Source organism: Nyctereutes procyonoides, unplaced genomic scaffold, assembly GCF_905146905.1.
Source record: "Nyctereutes procyonoides isolate TBG_1078 unplaced genomic scaffold, NYPRO_anot_genome, whole genome shotgun sequence".
NCBI classification, from domain to species: domain Eukaryota; kingdom Metazoa; phylum Chordata; class Mammalia; order Carnivora; family Canidae; genus Nyctereutes; species Nyctereutes procyonoides.
Window position 1 is genome coordinate 161,146 of NW_026575131.1, and position 21,090 is coordinate 182,235.

At 41.9% G+C, this 21,090-nt stretch overlaps 1 protein-coding gene across 6 annotated transcripts in view; it reads right to left on the reverse strand.

The window, feature by feature from the left end:
* The window catches only part of SLC41A3 (solute carrier family 41 member 3), a 94,847-nt gene that overhangs the window by 24,913 nt on the left and 48,844 nt on the right, over positions 1-21,090 (reverse strand). For all 6 annotated transcript variants that reach the window (XM_055344263.1, XM_055344264.1, XM_055344258.1 and 3 more), the window contains exon 4: positions 5,031-5,102. In XM_055344263.1, coding sequence (XP_055200238.1) covers positions 5,031-5,102 — 72 coding nt within the window. The remainder of the gene's footprint in view (positions 1-5,030; positions 5,103-21,090) is intronic.

The following is a 21,090-nucleotide window of genomic DNA, read 5'->3' on the forward strand; positions in this document are numbered from 1 at the left end:
TACAAGAGACTCATTTTAGACAGAAGGACACCTACAGCCTGAAAATAAAGGGTTGGAGAACCATTTACCATTCAAATGGTCCTCAAAAGTAGCAGGGGTAGCCATCCTTATATCAGATGAATTAAAGTTTATCCAGAAGACGGTAGTAAGAGATGAAGAAGGACACTATATCATACTTCAAGAATCTATCCAAAAGAGGACCTGACAATCATGAATATTTATGCCCCAAATGTGGGAGCTGCCTAGTATATCAATTAATAACCAAACTTAAGACATACTTAAGATAATAATACCCTTATAGTTGGTGACTTGAATGTAGCACTTTCTACAATCGACAGATCTTCTAAGCACAACATCTCCAAAGAAACAAGAGTTTTTTCTTAAATAATAAATTTATTTTTATTGGTGTTCAATTTACGAACATACAGAATAACACCCAGTGCTCATCCCATCAAGCGCCCCCCCAGTGCCCGTCACCCATTCACCCCCACCCTCCTCCCCTTCCATCACCCCTAGTTCGTTTTCCAGAGTTAGGAGTCTTTATGTTCTGTCTTAAATGATAGACTGGAATAGATGGATTTCAAGATATTTGCAGAACTTTACATCTAAACGCAACTGAATACACATTCTTCTCAAGTGCACATGGAACTTGCTCCAGAATAGACCACATACTGGGTCAAAAATCAGGTCTTAACCAGTACCAAAAGTTTGGGATCATCCACTGCATATTTTTAGACTATAATGCTTTGAAATTAGAACTAAATCACAAGAAGAAGTTTGGAAGGATTTCAAACACGTGGGGGTTAAGGACCATCCTGCTAAAAGATGCAAGGGTCAACCAGGAAATCAGGGAAAAATTAAAAGGATTCTTGGAAACTAAAGAGAATGAAGATACAACCATTCAAAATCTTTGGGATACAGCAAAAGCAGTCCTGAGGGGGAAATACATCGCAATACAAACATCCGTCCAAAAACTGGAAAGAATTCAAATACAAAAGCTAATCTTGCATCTAAAGGAGCTAGAGAAAAAACAGCAAATAGATCCTACACCCAGAAGAAGAAGAGAGTTCATAAATATTTGAGCAGAACTCAACGAAATGGAGACCAGAAGAACTGTGGAACAGATCAACAAAACCAGGAGTTGGTTCTTTGAAAGAATCAATAAGATAGATAAACCATTAGCCAGCCTTATTAAAAAGAGGAGAGAGAAGACTCAAATTAATAAAATCATGAATGAGAAAGGAGAGATGACCACCAACACCAAGGAAATACAAACCATTTTAAAAACATATTATGAACAGCTCTATGCCAATAAATTAGTCAATCTAGAAGAAATGGACGCATTCCTGGAAAGCCACAAACTACCAAAACTGGAACAGGAAGAAATAGAAAACCTGAACAGGCCAATAACCAGGGAGGAAATTGAAGAAGTCATCAAAAACCTCCCAAGACACAAGAGTCCAGGGCCAGATGGCTTCCCAGGGGAATTCTATCAAACGTTTAAAGAAGAAACCATACCTATTCTACTAAAGCTGTTTGGAAAGATAGAAAGAGATGGAGTACTTCCAAATTCGTTCTATGAGGCCAGCATCACCTTAATTCCAAAACCAGACAAAGACCCCACCAAAAAGGAGAATTACAGACCAATATCCCCGATGAACATGGATGCAAAAATTCTCAACAAGATACTAGCCAATAGGATCCAACGGTACATTAAGAAGATTATTCACCATGACCAAGTGGGATTTATCCCCGGGATGCAATAAAAAATAAATTTATTATTAAAAAAATTTTTTTAATGAACATCAATAAAAATAAATTATTAAAAAATGGAAAAAAATACACATTAAGAAATATATGGGAAAATGGTTCTCCTATACATAGATGGTAAAACTGATATAGGAATTTGTGGGGGGGGGTGGTAAATCTGGCTACAATTTATCCATATACTTTATGATCTAGCACTTTCCCAGGAAAACATTCACATATGTGAATAAAGAACCATGTAATAGTGATAATGATGGCTGGAGCTGATATTTACTAAGTGCTTACTATCTGCTAGTCTAAGTGATTTTCTATTTATTAAGTCACTTTAAAAGCACAAGTTACGGAATTATATGTACAGTGCAATACATTTTATGCTTAAAAAACACAGAAAGTTGTATCATGTATTGTCTATGGGCACATACTTACATCAGCAAATGCAGAAAGCCATTCAGAAGAATACTTTCAATGCTGGTGAGGTTATGGAGAAACTAATAATTGAAATATTAATACTGCTATTATTATTTGCTATTAAGAATTCAAATATTTTATAATCCTTTTTTGAAAAATCCAGAACTTTAAATTGTTCAAACCTTGTGAACTTGTGGGAAGAGCTCTTAAGAAGTACATGCAAAAAGAGAACAATTTCATTGCAGTATAATTTGTCGAGTAGAAGCCTACAAACATTTGCAGGTGCATCCTCGTGGTGACAATCAAATGAAGTGGAACAGGGCTGAGTTTGGACAGTTTGCCTTGGCCCTTCCAGACCAGCTCTCCGTGGGCCCTACAAGTTGTTAAATATTGTGGGTATATTTGTTTTTTTTAAGAGTTTTTTTAAATTTATTTATTCATGAGAGACAGAGAGAGAAGCAGGCAGAGACATAGGCAGAGGAAGAAGCAGGCTCCATGCAGGGAGCCAGATGTGAGACTCGATCCTGGTTCTCCAGGATCACATGCTGGGCTGAAGGCAGATGCTCAACTGCTGAGCCACCCAGGCGTCCCTGTGGGTATATTTGTGATAGAGTACAGTTATTAAAAGCTCAATTATGAAATTTATTGTACCACTTACGATTTAGTGTTAAGCTTTTCTAAAAATGGAAGAGAAAAAATTATATCCATGCATGATCAGGACAATATCTAAGCCAGTGCCTGGCCCAGAGTGGGACTTAATGAATGCTAAGAATCAATCAGGGGATCCCTGGGTGGCTCAGTGGTTTGGTGCCTGCCTTTGGGCCGGGGTGTGATCCTGGGGTCCTGGGATCAAGTCCCGCATTGAGCTCCCAGCATGGAGCCTGCTTCTCCCTCTGCCTGTGTCTCTGCCTCTCTCTCTCTCCCTCTCTATCATAAATAGATAAATAAATAAATCTTTTTTTTTTTAAAAGCATCAATCATGCGGAAATGTGCACACCTATGGACCAGGATTCGCTGACTGAGGGGTTTATTACCTGCCCCTTGCCAGACCCTCTGTTAAGGGTATCAGGAGCATCTCATTTAGTCTCCAAAGTTCTTTAGCCACAGGCCATGGGCCTGGCCCACATGACTCAGCTCAAGTGGAGAAGGCAGACATCTAAACACAGAATTGCAACCAGGGCCACCCCAGCAGCATGTGCAAGGCCCCAAAGAGTACCCAGTGTCGAGCTGGACCTGAGACCCAACTGGAGCTTCACTGCCGGGAGAACAGAAGAGAAAGGACAGTCCAAGGAGAGACAACCACATATGCAAAGGAACATGAGGCTGTAGGACAGGACCAGACCAGGAGCATCTCTGGGCTGGACCGACATTTGGATGAAAACAACCAGCAACAGAACTTTAGGAGAAGGATTCTTGATCAGGTTTCGGATTTAGAAAAGGTCACTCAGGGGCCATCCAGAGGAGGACTGGAGAGGAAGAAGCCTGGGACAGAACAGTGAAGAGGTTTTCAGTCAGTGAGGCCAGAGACCAAGAGGCCAAGGTGAAGAGGAAAAGCAAGGCTGATTCAAGCACAACTCAGAGGCAGACTCCTCAGCAACTGGACATAAGGATGAAGAGCAGAGAGATTCTGAGGGCAAGTTGGTCTCTAGCCTGGTTAATGGGCCCAGCAACCACGATTGTGAGACTACCACAAGCTGGCCAGGTGCGACAGCCCTCCACAATTAACACTTCACAATGGCCCATCTTATACATAAGGTGAGGTGACTTGCCCAAGGGCCACCAGCTGGTCAACCTCCAAAATGAGCTTTCAACCATCAAACTCTTTAGGGTTGGGAACTTCACTAGAGAGGAGTGTGAGAAGATGAGGTGATGAGGCCAGATCTGGCTAAGCTGTTTCGGGGATGCTTCTGGGACAGGTAGATGGAGATGCCCAGTGGGTAGCTAGAAAAAGGGACTCTGGAACTCAGGTGAACTAATTCGATAGAGAGATACAGCTAAGCAAATCTTGTGTGTCCTGCACAAGGCCACCCAGTTGATAAATGACAGCCTTAACTCCAGGCCCATCTGATCTGAGTCTGGGTTGTTTGAGTGGCCAAAGAATCCCATAGGATCTGGATGAAGCCACTTATTCTCCTGCCTTGAGCCAACCTTTTCTCAGTTTCCCCATGCCCCAGACTTCCTGACTCTGTAATACTCTGAGATTCCGAGGATGAGAATTTAGCCCAATGAGGGTCTGCTAGAAGGAGGTACAAGTCTGACTGAGCATGAAACATTTAAGGGACAAAGGCATAGAGGAAGGGGGGGCAAAGTATCCTGCAAAGGCTAAAAGGAACAGGCTGAGAGGCAGGATGGTGACCTAGGAGGACCCTCCAGGCAGGAAGAATCACAGATGCTCTAGAAAAAGTAAGTAGGATCATGCGTATGAGGTGAGCAGAAGGTATGCCAATTAGGATGTCAGTGACCTTGGCAAGCACAACTTGAGTCAAAATAGGGGGAAGAGAGAGCTGTTAGCTCCGTCCAGGCTATGAGAAAGAGGAGTGAGTAAGTACAGGTGAATCTTTCAATAAGCCGGTCTTAAAAGACAGGTGGAGGTGGTCGCTAGAGAGACCTTAGGTTCCTAGAAGCAGCATCTACTTTCAGGTAGACATGCTGGTGCCCTGTAGTTGAGCTGAGCCTCCAGGTGCTATATGAGTGTGGTCTGGTAGGTGCAGGGTGGACAGGTGGCCCATTCCCGAAGTTCAGTCCAGAATGCAGGGATAAGCACTTACTTAGTTGTCACCTTTCCTATCTGGAGCAGGCCTGGAAGATTCAAAAGCAGGGAGGAGAGTCATCGATTGGACAAAGGAGAGAGTCACCTGAATGAGGGCGAGGTTACTGCTGATCACTCTGTGCTGCTCCTGGGGATCATCAATTTGTCCAGTGTTGGCCTAGGATGGAGAGAAAAGGACAAAGGGTAAGTCTGGCCAGGCACAAAGCCAGGCCAAGCCTTCCTGGAAAAGGCAGTCTCTCAGGAGAGAAATCAGCAAATATCATTTCATTGACATTAGAACAAGTTATTCTGGCCAGCTTTCAAAACTGACTGGGGGTGGGAAACATAAGGACAGAAGTCCTTTTAAGAATAAGATGGTGTCACAGACCATCTCTCCCATGCTCAAGTACACATGACATTCCAGGGCCACCTGACTCTCAAGCTCATCCACAGACAGCAGGGAGAAGACTCCTGCTGGGAAGCCAGCTTGTGCCCTCAGCCAGGTCTTTGGCCACGTTCTCCCCAACACCCACAATTCCCTTCTTCCCCCTCCTCCAGCAAGTCACATCTCAGATGACCACTAATCACCCCAACATGACCCCTGCAAATCATCCCATTTAAGAAATGCTTAAATCTTTCTTCTCTCAGGATAAAAAAACAAGATCAGAAATATGATTTCTTCCTTTAAAAATGGTAGTCAGCTCCTAACTTCATAGCACTTGCCAGCAAAATTTGGGACATAGATAAATGTATTTTCCTAGCTCCTTTGTACTGAGTTCATGAAGTTCCTGAACTCCAAGGGAAAAATGGAATTACTTTTCATGAACAAATAAGGGGATACTTTTGTTTTTGGCATGATGGACTCCTCAGATGCACCAAGGAACACCCATGGAGTCCCAGGTGACTCTTCCTTCACAAATAGACAGGTACCCACCTCAGGGGTGCTCACAGGGACAAGGGACCAAGGTGGAGCAGAACATAGCCACAGAGCTGCCCTGTGCCAAACAGCAGGCTTGTTTCCACTCTCTGCTCCCCACTGCACTAGGTGCTTACTGGACTCCGCATGCCTGTTTGTTGTTTCCTATCAGTCAGCCAACTCCAACTCTAGTACTCTTCAGTTAAGGGGTGCTACTGGCCCATGACCCCTGAGTATGTATCAGAAAGGCATTCCTTCTCAAGATGTGATATTTCCAAGTTGAGGCTAAACAGGAAAGGGAGTGTTGCTAAGAGGTGCAGGAGGAGGAGGGGAGGGCTGGGGAGCTAGCAGACCTCATAGAGATGAGGGAGGAAGAGCACTAGAGGGAAGGGAGCCATGAGAAGAGGTGGGATGTTAAGTAATAGGATTTTGGAGCATGTGTAAGTATTTCAAGACCAGGCAAGGGGCCTGGGCAGCTGAAGTGGAATGGAGGTGAACATCACTGGAGAGGAAGCTGTCCAAAAATTGGGAGGCTTGGGTTTGGGGTGAGTTATCTATGTGGATGCTGAGATAGTCCAGGATGCTGGTGGGATTTGGTGTGAACATCATTAGATGGTCCATTTTCTAGGACTGTGGGGAACTTATTAAGCCAGTAAGAGGCAGAGAAGGAAGCAGGGCAAGATAGTGAAGACCAGGCCAGTAGGATAAACCACAGGGAGGAGACCCAGGGGCCAGGTCTCAATCAAGGAGATGGACACAGCTCTACCCTGGAATGGCAGTCCCAGAGATGTTAGGGTAAGAGCTGGAGCAACAAAGCCAGTCTAGGGGCACCTGGGTGGCTCAGTAGTTGAGCATCTGCCTTTGACTCAAGTCATAATCCGGGGGTCCTAGGATCGAGTCCTGCATCGGGCTCCCTGCAGGGAGCCTGCTTCTCCCTCTGCCTGTGTCTCTGCCTCTGTCTCTCATGAATAAATAAATAAAATCTTTAAAACAAACAAACAAACAAAGTCAGCCAGCCTAAGCACAGGCTTGGTGGCTTTTTGCTAAGAATGCAAAGAGAAAATCAGTGAAAGTTGGGGCATCTATTAGAGTGATCAACTTAGATTCATCTCAGCAGAAGAGGTTGGGGAGGCCCTTCCCAAATGTGCATTTAGATCACATACACTTGAACATTTTAAAATGTCTTTTAATGTTTAACAGGCATAGGGGTTCTACGTGAAATCCTATGGGATCCTATCAAAGTTTTAGGTTTTCTAAATCTTTCCTTACTGGCTGCATCAAACAGGCTGTTTTCATCGATTCAGACTGTGATGATGAAAGGTACCCTCCAGGTACTTCCCTGGGTCTGGATTGTGCCTGGAAGGCTGACACATAGAGCTGCATATACAAGCTAGCTCCCTTGCCTTGTTGTTTCTGGTTGGTTCTGACCAATGGGAGTCATGGAAAGGCCCCAGCAGGACAGCAAAGGTGAGAATGGGGTAGGTGTATCTCTGTGAACTTCCCACTGCCCCGTGGCTGTGTTCCTTCACACAGACCTTCAGCTCCAGCCAGATGGCCCTCTCCTACAACTGACAGGTTGTAGGTTCAGCTCTCCAGGGTTCTGAGAACCATCCCCACTCCCACCCATCCTCTTGCCCCTTTAGGCCTAGACTAATCATCACTTCCTGTTGTTGCCAGTCCTGGGTGCTTCACTGGATCTTGATGGTTTCCCATAACCCTGTCCACAACTTGGTCAATAAACTGTTCATTGAACTCTGGCTCAAATCCCATCAGTATGTTCCACCTCTAGTGGTCCTTTTGTTTTATTTTGCTCTGTTCTTCTTTTTTCCTTTATTTTCTGGCCTCTGACTTCTTCGGAGTTCTCTAGGGTGTATTTTACATAGGACGTGGTTAATATTTTTGACTCAGCCCGCTCATACAGTCACTCTACACTGGACAAAATGACTAGAAGGAAGAATTCACCACAAAAGAGAAAACCAGAACCAATACTCTCTGTCACAGAGTTACTGTATGTGGATTCAAATACAATGTCAGAAATTCAATTCAGAAGTACGACTATAAAGATACTGGTGGCATAAAGGACTCTAGAGACTCTGTTACTGCAGAACTGAAACCTAATCAGGCTTAAAGATACTTTAACTGAGATTCAATCCAAACTGGATGCTTTATAACTGCTAGGGTTAATTAGGTGGAAGAGTGAGTGACATAGAAGACAATTTGATGGCAAGTAAGGAAGCTGAGGAAAAAAGAGAAAAACAATTAAGAGCCCATGAGGAAAGCCTTAGGGAAATAAATGATAGCTTGAGAAGGAAAACTATACATCTAATTGGGATTCCAGAAGAGGATGAGAGAGAGAGAGAGAGAACCACAAAGTATATTTGAATAAGTCATAGCTGAGAACCTCCCTAATATGGGGAAGGAAACAGATATTCAGACCCAACAGATAGAGGACCCCCCAAAAAATCAATTAAAAATGTTCAACACCTCACCTCGACACTTAATAGTGAAAATTGCAAATTTCAAAGATAAAGAGAAAATTCTTAAATTCAACAGCAAAGAAACAAACAGTCCAATCATGAAATGGGCAAAAGACATGAACAGAAATTTCACCAAAGAAGACATACACATGGCCAACAAACACATGAGAAAATGCTCTGCATCACTGGCCATCAGGGAAATACAAATCAAAACCACAATGAGATACCACCTCACACCAGTGAGAATGGGGAAAATTAACAAGGCAAGAAACCACAAATGTTGGAGAGGATGTGGAGAAAGGGGAACCCTCTTGCACTGTTGGTAGGAATGTGAACTGGTGCAGCCACCCTGGAAAACTGTGTGGAGGTTCCTCAAAGAGGTAAAACTAGAACTGCCCTATGACCCAGCAATTGCACTGCTGGGGATTTACCCCAAAGATAAAGATGCAGTGAAATGCCAGTTCACCTGCTCTCCAATATTCATAGCAGCAATGTCCACAATAGCCAAACTGTGGAAGGAGCCTCGGTGTCCATCGACATATGAATGGATAAGGAAGATGTGGTCTATATATACAATGGAATATTACTCAGCCATTAGAAATGACAAATACCCACCATTTGCTTCAATGTGGATGGAACTGGAGGGTATTATGCTTGGTGAAGTAAGTGAATCGGAGAAGGACAATCATCATACGGTTTCACTCATACAGGGAATATAAAAAAGTAGTGAAAGGGATTATAGGGGAAAGGAAAGAAAATGAGTGAGAAAAAGTAGAGAGGGTGAGAAAACATGAGAGACTCCTAACTCTGGGAAACGACAAGGGGTAGTGGAAAGGGAGGTGGGTGGCGGATGGGGTGACTGGTGACGGGCACTGAGGGGGGCACTTGACGGGATGAGCACTGGATGTTATACTATATGTTGGCAAATTGAACTCCAATAAAAAATATAGAAAGAAAGAAAGAAAGAAAGAAAGAAAGAAAGAAAGAAAGAAGAAAGAAAGAAAGAAAGAAAGAAAGAAAAATACACAAAAAGAAAGAAAAATATACACAGAAAGAAAGAAAAGAAAAGAAAAGAAAAAAGAAAGAAAGAAAGAAAGAAAGAAAGAAAGAAAGAAAGAAAGAATAGAAAAAGGAGAAAATGAAATCAGGATTTGGTTCTTTGGAAAGATCTACAAAATTCACAAATCTTTAACTACACTGACTAGGAAAAAGAAAAGACTCAAAACTAGAAATGAAAGATGGACATTATTATCAATCTCTATCAAAATCACAATGGTATTTTTTTGCAAAAGAGAATAATCCACTTAAAAATGCATATAAGGGGCAGCCCCAGTGGCTTAGTGGTTTAGCGCTGCCTTCAGCCCAGGGTGTGATCCTGGAGACCCAGGATCAAGTCCCACATCGGGCTCGCTGCATGGAGCCTGCTTCTCCCTCTGCCTGTGTCTCTGCCCCCTCCTCCTCTGTGTGTGTGTGTCTCTCATGAATAAATAAATAAAATCTTTTTTAATAGTGAAAGAGAATATAAGGGAAGGGAGAAGAAGTGTGTGGGAAATATCAGAAAGGGAGACAGAACATAAAGACTCATAACTCTGGGAAACAAACTAGGGGTGGTGGAAGGGGAGGAGGGCGGGGCGTGGGGGTAATGGGTGACGGGCACTGAGGGGGACACTTGACGGGATGAGCACTGGGTGTTATTCTGTATGTTGGTAAATTGAACACCAATACAAATTAATTTATTAAAAAAAATAAAAAAAAATAAAAATGGGAAAAAAAATGCATTATCAGGGGCACCTGGGTGGCTCAGTGGTTGAGCATTTCCCTTTGGCTCAGGTCATGATCTGGGAGTACTGGGATCGAGTCCCACATCAGGTTCCCCACAGGGAGCCTGCTTCTCCCTCTGCCTATGTCTCTGCCTCTTTCTCTGTGTCTCTCATGAATAAAGAAATAAAATCATAAGAAAAAATTTGTATGATTTCAAGGAACCCCAAATAACCAAAATAATCACAAAAAAAGGAAAGAAAAAGTGGGAGGTTTTACATGCCATGATTTTAAAACGTATTACAAAGTTACAGTAATCAAAACAGTGTGGCACTAACATAAAAACAGACATGTAGATCAATAGAATAGACTAGAGAGCCTAGTAATAAACCTTCACATATATGGTTGAAAGATATTCAACAAGGATGCCACAAGTATTCAATGGGAAAAAGACAAACTTTTCACCAAATCATGCTGGAGAAAATTGCATATCCACATGCAAAAGAATCAAGTGGGACCCAATATCACACCTAGAAATGAATTCAAAATGGATCAAAGGCCGACACATAAGAGTTGAAACTACAAAAGCCTTCTAGAAAAACATAGGAGGGATCCCTGGGTGGTGCAGGGGTTTGGTGCCTGCCTTTGGCCCAGGACGCGATCCTGGAGACCCGGGATCGAATCCCACGTCGGGCTCCTGGTGCATGGAGCCTGCTTCTCCCTCTGCCTGTGTCTCTGCCTCTCTCTCTCTCCCTCTGTGACTATCATAAATAAATAAAAATAAATAAAAAAAATTTAAAAAAAAGAAAACATAGGAGAAAAGCTTTATGACATTAGATCTGGCAATGATTTCTTGGATATGATACCAAAAGCACAGAAAATAAAAGTAAAAATAAACAAACTGGACTACATCAAAATTAAAAACTTCTCTGCATCAAAGGATACCATCAGCAGGGTATAAGGGCAACCTACAGAATGCATGATAATATCTGCAAATCACAGATCTGATAAGGGATTAATATCCAGAATATATAAAGAACAAACTCCAACAAAAACAAACAACCCAATTAAAAATATGCAAAGGACTTGAATAGACATTACTCCAACACAGAATGGCTAAAAAGCACATGAAAAGATGCTCAACATAACTAATTTACCAGGTAAATGTATATCAGAAATACAATAGGTACCACCTCACACCCATTAGGATGTTCACTATCAAAGAAACAGAAAGTAACAAGTGCTGGAAATAATGTGGGGAATTTGGAACTCCTGTGCACCATTGTTGGTAATCTAAAATTGTGCAGCCCCTACAGAAATTAGTATTGTGGTTCCTCAAAAAATTAAAAATAGAATTACCACATGATCTAGAAATTGTACCTGGAACTGAATGCAGGGATGTTAAGATGTAGCTACATACGCATTTTCATAGCAGTATTATTTGCAATACCCAAATGGTGGAAACAACTCTAGTGTGTACTAAAGAATGAATGGATAAACAAACAGTGCTCTATACACACAATGGAATATTAGTGTTAATAAGAAAGTAAATTCTGACATGCTAAAATGTCAGTAAACTTGATCACACTATGCTAAGCAAAATAATACACTCACAAAAGGACAAAGACTGGAGAGGAGGGGCAAGATGGCAGAAGAGTAGGGTCCCCAAGTCACCTGTCCCCACCAAATTACCTAGATAAACTTCAAATCATCCTGAAAATCTATGAATTCGGCCTGAGATTTAAAGAGAGACCAGCGAATGCTACAGTGAGAAGAGTTCACGCTTCCATCAAGGTAGGAAGGCGGGGAAAACGAAATAAAGAAACAAAAGGCCTCCGAGGGGGAGGGGCCCCGCGAGGAGCCGGGCTGAGGCCAGGGCGAGTGTCCCCAGGACAGGAGAGCCCCGTCCCGGAGGAGCAGGAGCTGCACCAACCTTCCCGGGCGGCAAGGGGCCCGCAGGGAGTTAGAGCAGGACCCAGGAGGGCGGGGATGCCCTCGGGCTCCCGGGGACACTAACAGACACCTGCGCCCCGGGGGAGTGCTCCGAGCTCCCTAAGGGCTGCAGCGCGCACGGCGGGACCCGGAGCAGCTCGGAGGGGCTCGGGCGGCGGCTCCGCGAAGGGGGCTGCGGGGCGGGAGCACGAGCGCGAATCCAACAGCGCAGGCCCTGGAGCACAGGGCGCCGGACACGGCCCAGGATCCGGCCTCCCCCGGGACAGGCAGAGGCCAGGAGGGCCCAGGACAGCAAGGATGCTCCTGCCCCGAGCTGAGCAGATCAGCGGCCGCGCCCCGGAGCCTCCAGGCCCTGCAGACCGAGAGCTCTGGAGCTACTGCGGGAGCTGACTCCAGGGCTGCAGAGCTGGCCCCGCCACTGGGGTTGCTCCTCCTGGGGCCTCACGGGGTAAACAACCCCTACTGAGCCTCACAGTGGCCTCACCGGATACATAGCTTAAACATGTTTCACTGAGCCCTGCACCAGGCAGGGGGCTGAGAACCTTCCCCAAGTGCTAACACCTGAAAATCAGCACAGCAGGCCAATCCCCCAGAAGACCAGCTAGACAGGGGAAAAACAAATTATTGACCAAGCAACACTGGAAAGTCCCAGGGGAAGACAAGGGATTGAGAGTATACAGAATCAGAGGATACACCCCCTTGTCTTCTGTTTTTTGATTTGTTTACTTCCCCCCACCCTTTTTTCTTTTTTCTTTTCTTTTCTCTTTTTCTTTTTCTTTTCTACTTTCTCTTCTCTCTTTTTCTCCTTTTCCCAATACAACGTGTTTTTGACCATTCTGCACTGACCAAAATGACCAGAAGGAAAACCTCACCTCAAAACAAAGAATCAGAAACAGTTCTCTCTCCCACAGAGGTACAAAATTTGGATTACAATTCAATGTCAGAAAGCCAATTCAGAAGCACTATTATACAGCTACTGGTGGCTCTAGAAAAAAGCATAAAGGACTCAAGAGACTTCATGATGGCAGAATTTAGATCTAATCAGGCAGAAATTAAAAATCAATTGAATGAGATGCAATCCAAACTAGAGGTCCTAACGAAGAGGGTTAACAAGGTAGAAGAACGAGTCAGTGACATAGAAGACAAGTTGATGGCAAAGAGGGAAACTGAGGAAAAAAGAGACAAACAATTAAAAGATCATGAGGATAGATTAACAGGAAAAAAATGACAGCGTGAGGAAGAAAAATCTACGTTTAACTGGGGTTCCTGAGGGCACCGAAAGGGACAGAGGTCCAGAATATGTATTTGAACAAATCATAGCTGAAAACATTCCTAATCTAGGAATGGAAACAGGCATTCAGATCCAGGAAATAGAGATTTCCCCCACCCCTAAAATAAATAAAAACCGCACAACACCTCGACATTTAATAGCTAAGCTTGCAAATTCCAAAGATAAAGAGAAGATCCTTAAAGCAGCAAGAGATAAGAAATCTTCACTTTTATGGGGACAAATACTGGATTAACAGCAGACCTCTCCACAGAGACCTGGCAGGCCAGAAAGGACTGGCAGGATATATTCAGGGTCCTAAATGAGAACATGCATCCAAGAATACTTTATCCAGCAAGGCTCTCATTCAGAATAGAAGGAGAGACACAGAGCTTCCAAGACAGGCAGGAACTGAAAGAATACATGACCTCCAAACCAGCTCTGCAAGAAATTTTAAGGGGGACTCTTAAAATTCTTCTTTAAGAAGAAGTCCAATGGAACAATCCACAAAAACAGGGACTGAATAGGTATCATGATGACACTAAACTCATATCTTTCAATAGTAACTCTGAACGTGAACGGGCTTAATGACCCCATCAAAAGGTACAGGGTTTCAGACTGGATAAAAAAGCAGGACCCATATATTTCCTGTCTACAAGAGACTCATTTTAGACAGAAGGACACCTACAGCCTGAAAATAAAAGGTTGGAGAACCATTTACCATACAAATGGTCCTCAAAAGAAAGCAGGGGTAGCCATTCTCATATCAGATAAACTAAAATTTACCCCGAAGACTGTAGTGAGAGATGAAGAGGGACACTATATCATACATAAAGGATCTATCCAACAAGAGGACTTAACAGTCCTCAATATATATGCCCCGAATGTGGGAGCTGCCAAATATGTCAATCAATTAATAACCAAAGTGAAGAAATACTTAGATAATAAGACACTTATACTTGGTGACTTCAATCTGGCACTTTTTAGACTCGATAGGTCTTCTAAACACAACATCTCAAAGAAACAAGAACTTTAAATGATACACAGGACCTGATGGATTTCACAGATATCTAAAGAACTTCACTTCCAAACTCAACTGAATACACATTCTTCTCAAGTGCACATGGAACTTTCTCCAGAATAGACCACATACTGGGGCACAAATCGGGTCTGAACCGATACCAAAAGATTGGGATCGTCCCCTGCATATTCTCAGACCATAATGCCTTGAAATTAGGACTAAATCACAAGAAGTTTGGAAGGACTTCAAACACATGGAGGTTAAGGACCATCTTGCTAAAAGATGAAAGGGTCAACCAGGAAATTAAGGAAGAATTAAAAAGATTCATGGAAACTAATGAGAATGAAGATACAACCGTTCAAAATACTTGGGATACAGCAAAAGCAGTCCTGAGGGGGAAATACATCGCAATACAAGCAGCCATCCAAAAAAATGGAAAGAACTCAAATACAAAAGCTAACCATACACCTAAAGAAGCAAGAGAAAAAACAGCAAATAGATCCTACACCCAGCAGAAGAAGAGAGTTAATTAAGATTTGAGCAGAACTCAATGAAATCGAGACCAGAAGAACTGTGGAACAGATCAACAAAACCAGGAGTTCGTTCTTTGAAAGAATTAATAAGATAGATAAACCATTAGCCAGCCTTATTAAAATGAAGAGAGAGAAGACTCAAATTAATAAAATCATGAATGAGAAAGGAGAGATACTACCACCACCAAGGAAATACAAACCATTTTAAAAACATATTATGAACACCTATAAGCCAATAAATTAGGCAATCTAGAAGAAATGGATGCATTCCTGGAAAGCCACAAACTACCAAAACTGGAACAGGAAGAAATAGAAAACCTGAACAGGCCAATAACCAGGGAGGAAATTGAAGCAGTCATCAAAAACCTCCCAACACACAAGAGTCCAGGGCCAGATGGCTTCCCTGGGGAATTCTATCAAACGTTTAAAGAAGAAACCATACATAGTCTACTAAAGCTGTTTGGAAAGATAGAAAGAGATGGAGTACTTCCAAATTCGTTCTATGAGGCCAGCATCACCTTAATTCCAAAACCAGACAAAGACCCCACCAAAAAGGAGAATTACAGACCAATATCCCTGATGAACATGGATGCAAAAATTCTCAACAAGATACTAACCAATAGGATCCAACAACACATTAAGAAAATTATTCACCATGACCAAGTAGGATTTATCCCCGGGACACAAGGCTGGTTCAACACTCGTAAAACAATCAATGTGATTCATCATATCAGCAAGAGAAAAACCAAGAACCATATGATCCTCTCATTAGATGCAGAGAAAGCATTTGACAAAATACAGCATCCATTCCTGATCAAAACTCTTCAGAGCGTAGGGATAGAGGGAACATTCGTCAACATCTTAAAAGCCATCTACGAAATCCCACAGCAAATATCATTCTCAAAGGGGAAGCACTGGGAGCCTTTCCCCTAAGATCAGGAACAAGACAGGGATGTCCACTCTCACCACTGCTATTCAACATAGTACTGGAAGTCCTAGCCTCAGCAATCAGACAACAAAAAGACATTAAAGGCATTCAAATTGGCAAAGAAGAAGTCAAACTCTCTTTTCGTCAATGACGTGATACTCTACATAGATAACCAAAATGACTCCACCCCAAGATTGCTAGAACTCATACAGCAATTTGGCAGTGTGGCAGGATACAAAATCAATGCCCAGAAATCAGTGGCATTTCTATACACTAACAATGAGACTGAAGAAAGAGAAATTAAGGAGTCAATCCCATTTACAATGGCACTCTAAAGTATAAGATACCTAGGAATAAACCTAACCAACGAGGTAAAGGATCTATACCCTAAAAAGTATAGAACACTTCTGAAAGAAATTGAGGAAGACACAAAAATATGGAAAAATATTCCATGCCAATGGATTGGCAGAATTAATATTGTGAAAATGTCAATGTTACCCAGGGCAATTTACACGTTTAATGCAATCCCTATCAAAATACCATGGACTTTCTTCAGAGAGTAGAACAAATTATTTTAAGATTTGTGTGGAATCAGAAAAGACCCCGGATAGCCAGGGGAATTTTAAAAGAAAACCATATCTGGGGGCATCACAATGCCAAATTTCAGGTTGTACTACAAAGCTGTGGTCATCAAGACAGTGTGGTACTGGCACAAAAACAGACATACAGATCAATGGAACAGAATAGAGAACCCAGAGGTGGACCCTCAACTTCATGGTCAACTAATATTCGACAAAGCAGGAAAGACTATCCACCGGAAGAAAGACAGTCTCTTCAATAAATGGTGTTGGGAAAACTGGACATCCACATGCAGAAGAATGAAACTAGACCACTCTCTTGCACCATACACAAAGATAAACTCAAAATGGATGAAAATTTAAATGTGAGACAAGACTCCATCAAAATCCTAGAGGAGAACACAGGCAAAACCCTTTTTGAACTTGGCCACAGTAACTTCTTGCAAGATACATCCACGAAAACAAAAGAAACAAAAGCAAAAATGAACTATTGGGACTTCATCAAGATAAGAAGCTTTTGCACAGCAAAGGACACAGTCAACAAAACTCAAAGACAACCTACAGAATGGGAGAAGATATTTGCAAATAACATATCAGATAAAGGGCTAGTTTCCAAAATCTATAAAGAACTTATTAAACTCAACAGCAAAGAAACAAACAATCCAATCATGAAATGGGCAAAGGACATGAAGAGAAATCTCACAGAGGAAGACATAGACATGGCCAACAGGCACATGAGAAAATGCTCTGCATCACTTGCCATCAGGGAAATACAAATCAAAACCACAATGAGATACCACCTCACACCAGTGAGAATGGGGAAAATTAATAAGGCAGGAAACAACAAATGTTGGAGAGGATGCGGAGAAAAGGGAACACTCTTACACTGTTGGTGGGAATGTGAACTGGTGCAGCCACTCTGGAAAACTGTGTGGAGGTTCCTCGAAGAATTAAAAATAGACCTGCCCTACGACCCAGCAATTGCACTGTTAGGGATTTACCCCGAAGATTCAGATGCAATGAAACGCCGGGGCACCTGCACCCCGATGTTTCTAGCAGCCATGTCCACAATAGCCAAACTGTGGAAGGAGCCTTGGTGCCCATCGAAAGATGAATGGATAAAGAAGATGTGGTTTATGTATACAATGGAATATTACTCAGCCATTAGAAACAACAAATACCCACCATTTGCTTCAACGTGGATGGAACTGGAGGGTATTATGCTGAGTGAAGTAAGTCAATCGGAGAAGGACAAACAGTGTATGTTCTCACTCATTTGGGGAATATGAATAATAGTGAAGGGGAATATAAGGGAAGGGAGAAGAAATGTGTGGGAGATATCAGAAAGGGAGACAGAACATAAAAACTTCTAACTCTGGGAAATGAACTAGGGGTGGTGAAAGGGGAGGAGGGCGGGGGGTGGGGGTGAATGGGTGACGGGCACGGAGGGGGACACTTGACGGGATGAGCACTGGGTGTTATTCTGTATGTTGGTAAATTGAACACCAATAAAAATTAATTTATTAAAAAAAATAAATTATGTTGATAAAATTAAATTGAAAAAAAAAGAAGTGTTCTATAGTTTTTAGGGTATAGATCCTTTACCTCGTTGGTTAGGTCTATTCCTAGGTATCTTATGCTTTTGGGTGCAATTGTAAATGGGATTGACTCCTTAATTTCTCTTTCTTCAGTCTCATTGTTAGTGCATAGAAATGCCACTGATTTCTGGGCATTGATTTTGTATCCTGCCACACTGTCAAATTGCTGTATGAGTTCTAGCAATCTTGGGGTGGAGGCTTTTGGGTTTTCTACGTAGAGTATCATGTCATCGGCGAAGAGGGAGAGTTTGACTTCTTCTTTGCCAATTTGAATGCCTTTAATGTCTTTTTGTTGTCTGATTGCTGAGGCTAGGACTTCCAGTACTATGTTGAATAGCAGTGGTGAGAGTGGACATCCCTGTCTTGTTCCTGATCTTAGGGGAAAGGCTCCCAGTGCTTCCCCATTGAGAATGATATTTGCTGTGGGCTTTTCGTAGATGGCTTTTAAGATGTCGAGGAAAGTTCCCTCTATCCCTACACTCTGAAGAGTTTTGATCAGGAATGGATGCTGTATTTTGTCAAATGCTATCTCTGCATCTAATGAGAGGATCATATGGTTCTTGGTTTTTCTCTTGCTGATATGATGAATCACATTGAAGCACTGGGTGTTATTGTACATGTTGGCAAATTGAGCACCAATAAAAAATAAACTTATATTAAAAAAAGGACAAATACTGTATTATTCCACTTATATCAGAGGTTACTTGCCAAAATCATAGTAACAGAGATTAGAATGGTGGTTGCCAGGGGCTGAGGCAGGGAGAGTGAGAAATCATTGTTTGATAGGAAGAATATTTAGTTTTCCAAAACCAACAGTCTTTGCATGGATGGTGGTGACATTTGTCCAAGAATGTGAATATACTTAATGCCAGTTAACTGAATGCTCTCAGATGGTTAAGATGGTAAATTTCATATTATGTGTACTTTATCGCAATTTAAAATTTTTTTATTTTATTTTTTTTTAATTTTTATTTATTTATGATAGTCACACAGAGGGAGAGAGAGAGAGAGGCAGAGACACAGGCAGAGGGAGAAGCAGGCTCCATGCACCAGGAGCCCGATGTGGGATTCGATCCCGGGTCTCCAGGATCGCGCCCTGGGCCAAAGGCAGGCGCCAAACCGCTGCGCCACCCAGGGATCCCTAAAATTTTTTTAAATGAACCATGTTGGGATGGGAAATGAAAAGACAAGCTATGGACTAGTAGAAAATGTTTACAAACCACCTGACAAAGGACTCATGCATAGAATGTATAAAGAACTCTCAAGAATCAAAAATAGAAAAACAATCCTATTAGAAATGGGACAAGATATGAATGAATACTTCTCAGAAGAGGATATGTGAAGGGCAAATAAGCACATGAAAAGATTCCCAACAACATTAGTCTTCAGGAAACAATATGAGATATTAGTGCTAACTCAATAAAACAGCTAAAATTAAAAATAGTGACAATACTAAATACTGTCAAGGATGTGGAAAAACTGGTTATGTAAAAAATTGCTGGGGGGAACTGACAAAATTTTCTGGTGGTTTTTTTTTTTAAAGCTAAAATACCATACTGCTCAGCTATCTCACTCCCAGGCATTTATGTCAGAGAAAAATGAAAACTTATAACTACACAAAATCCTGTACACAAATTTTCATAACAGCTTTATTTGTGATAGTCCCAAACAGGAAACAACCAAAATACCCTTCAATATGTGAATGGTTAAACAAACTGTGGTATATCCATACCATGGAATGGAGTTCTACTAAGCTATATAAACAAGGATCTACTGATACACATAACAAACCACCTGAATGGAACTCAAGGACATTATCCTTAGTAACACTAAGCCCCTCTCAGATGACAAAACCGTAAAGGTGGAAAATAGACAAGTGGTTGCCGGGTATTCAGGTTGGGAGAAGGGTGCTGTGACTATAAAGGGCTGCGGAGAAACAATTCCGATTCTTGACCATAGTGATGACCACACAAATCTACATGTGATCGCATGACAAGGAACTCTGCACACGTGTCCATGTCAACTTCTTCATCTCAGTAATGTACTAGAACTATGTTAAGATGCAAACAGTGGGGAAAGGTCAACTCTGTACTATCTTAGCAACTTCCTATCAATCTCTAATTACTTAAAAATTTTATTTTTAAGTAGGAAAAAAAGAGCTATTGGGGAATATCCTTGTACTGATATCTCTGGGTAATCAACAGCTTCTTTAGGATAACACCAGATATAAACCAAAGGGCTTACATATATTTGTGGTTTTATAAATTGCTCTTCTGAAAGACTACCAAATTATATGTGCCAACATCATGAGGACAATCCTCATACTCCGCACTACTGCCAACAGTGGACACACATATTCATACACATCTGAACCAACTTGATTTGCAATAAAATAGTATTGGTTAATGAATATCTACTGGTGACTAGTATAACAGATTTTTTCTCTATTGGTTTATAGTCTTATATATTTGTGAACATGAATTTATGATTTGCGTCCTTTGTTTACTTTGACTGGAAGGGTTTGTCTTCATATTGATATGTAAGAGCTATTTAGATACTTGAGGATATAAACTGTTAATTTCATATATTATAACTTCTTCCCTTGTTAGTTATTCCCCATTTAAATTTATGCAAGGAAACTGTTGTAGAATTGTATCCCTCAAAAGATGTTAAGGTCCTAACCCCAAGTACCTCAAAATGTGATTTTATTTGGAAGTAGGGTTGCAATGATGTAATTAGTTTAGACAAAGTCATACTGGAGTAAAATGGGCATTAATACTGGCCTCCTGGCAAAAAGGAGAAATCTGGACACAGACAGGAACACAGGTAGAATGGCATGTGATGAGGCTGGGATGGGAGTGATGCGTTTACAAGCCAAGGAACGCTGCTAATTTCCCGCAAACCCCCAGAAGTGGGGAGAGAGACTTGGAACAGATCCTCCCTCATGGCCCTCAGAAGGAAGCAGCCCTGCCAACACCTTGATCTGGACATGCAGCCCCTCATAACAGTGAGACAATCCACCTGTTTAAGCTAATGTTTGGGGTACTTTGTTTTCTAGGGCCACCATATTACATTGTTTCCAATTCGGTTAAGAAGAGGCCATCAGAAATATCAGTGAGAAAGACAGAATGTGAGAG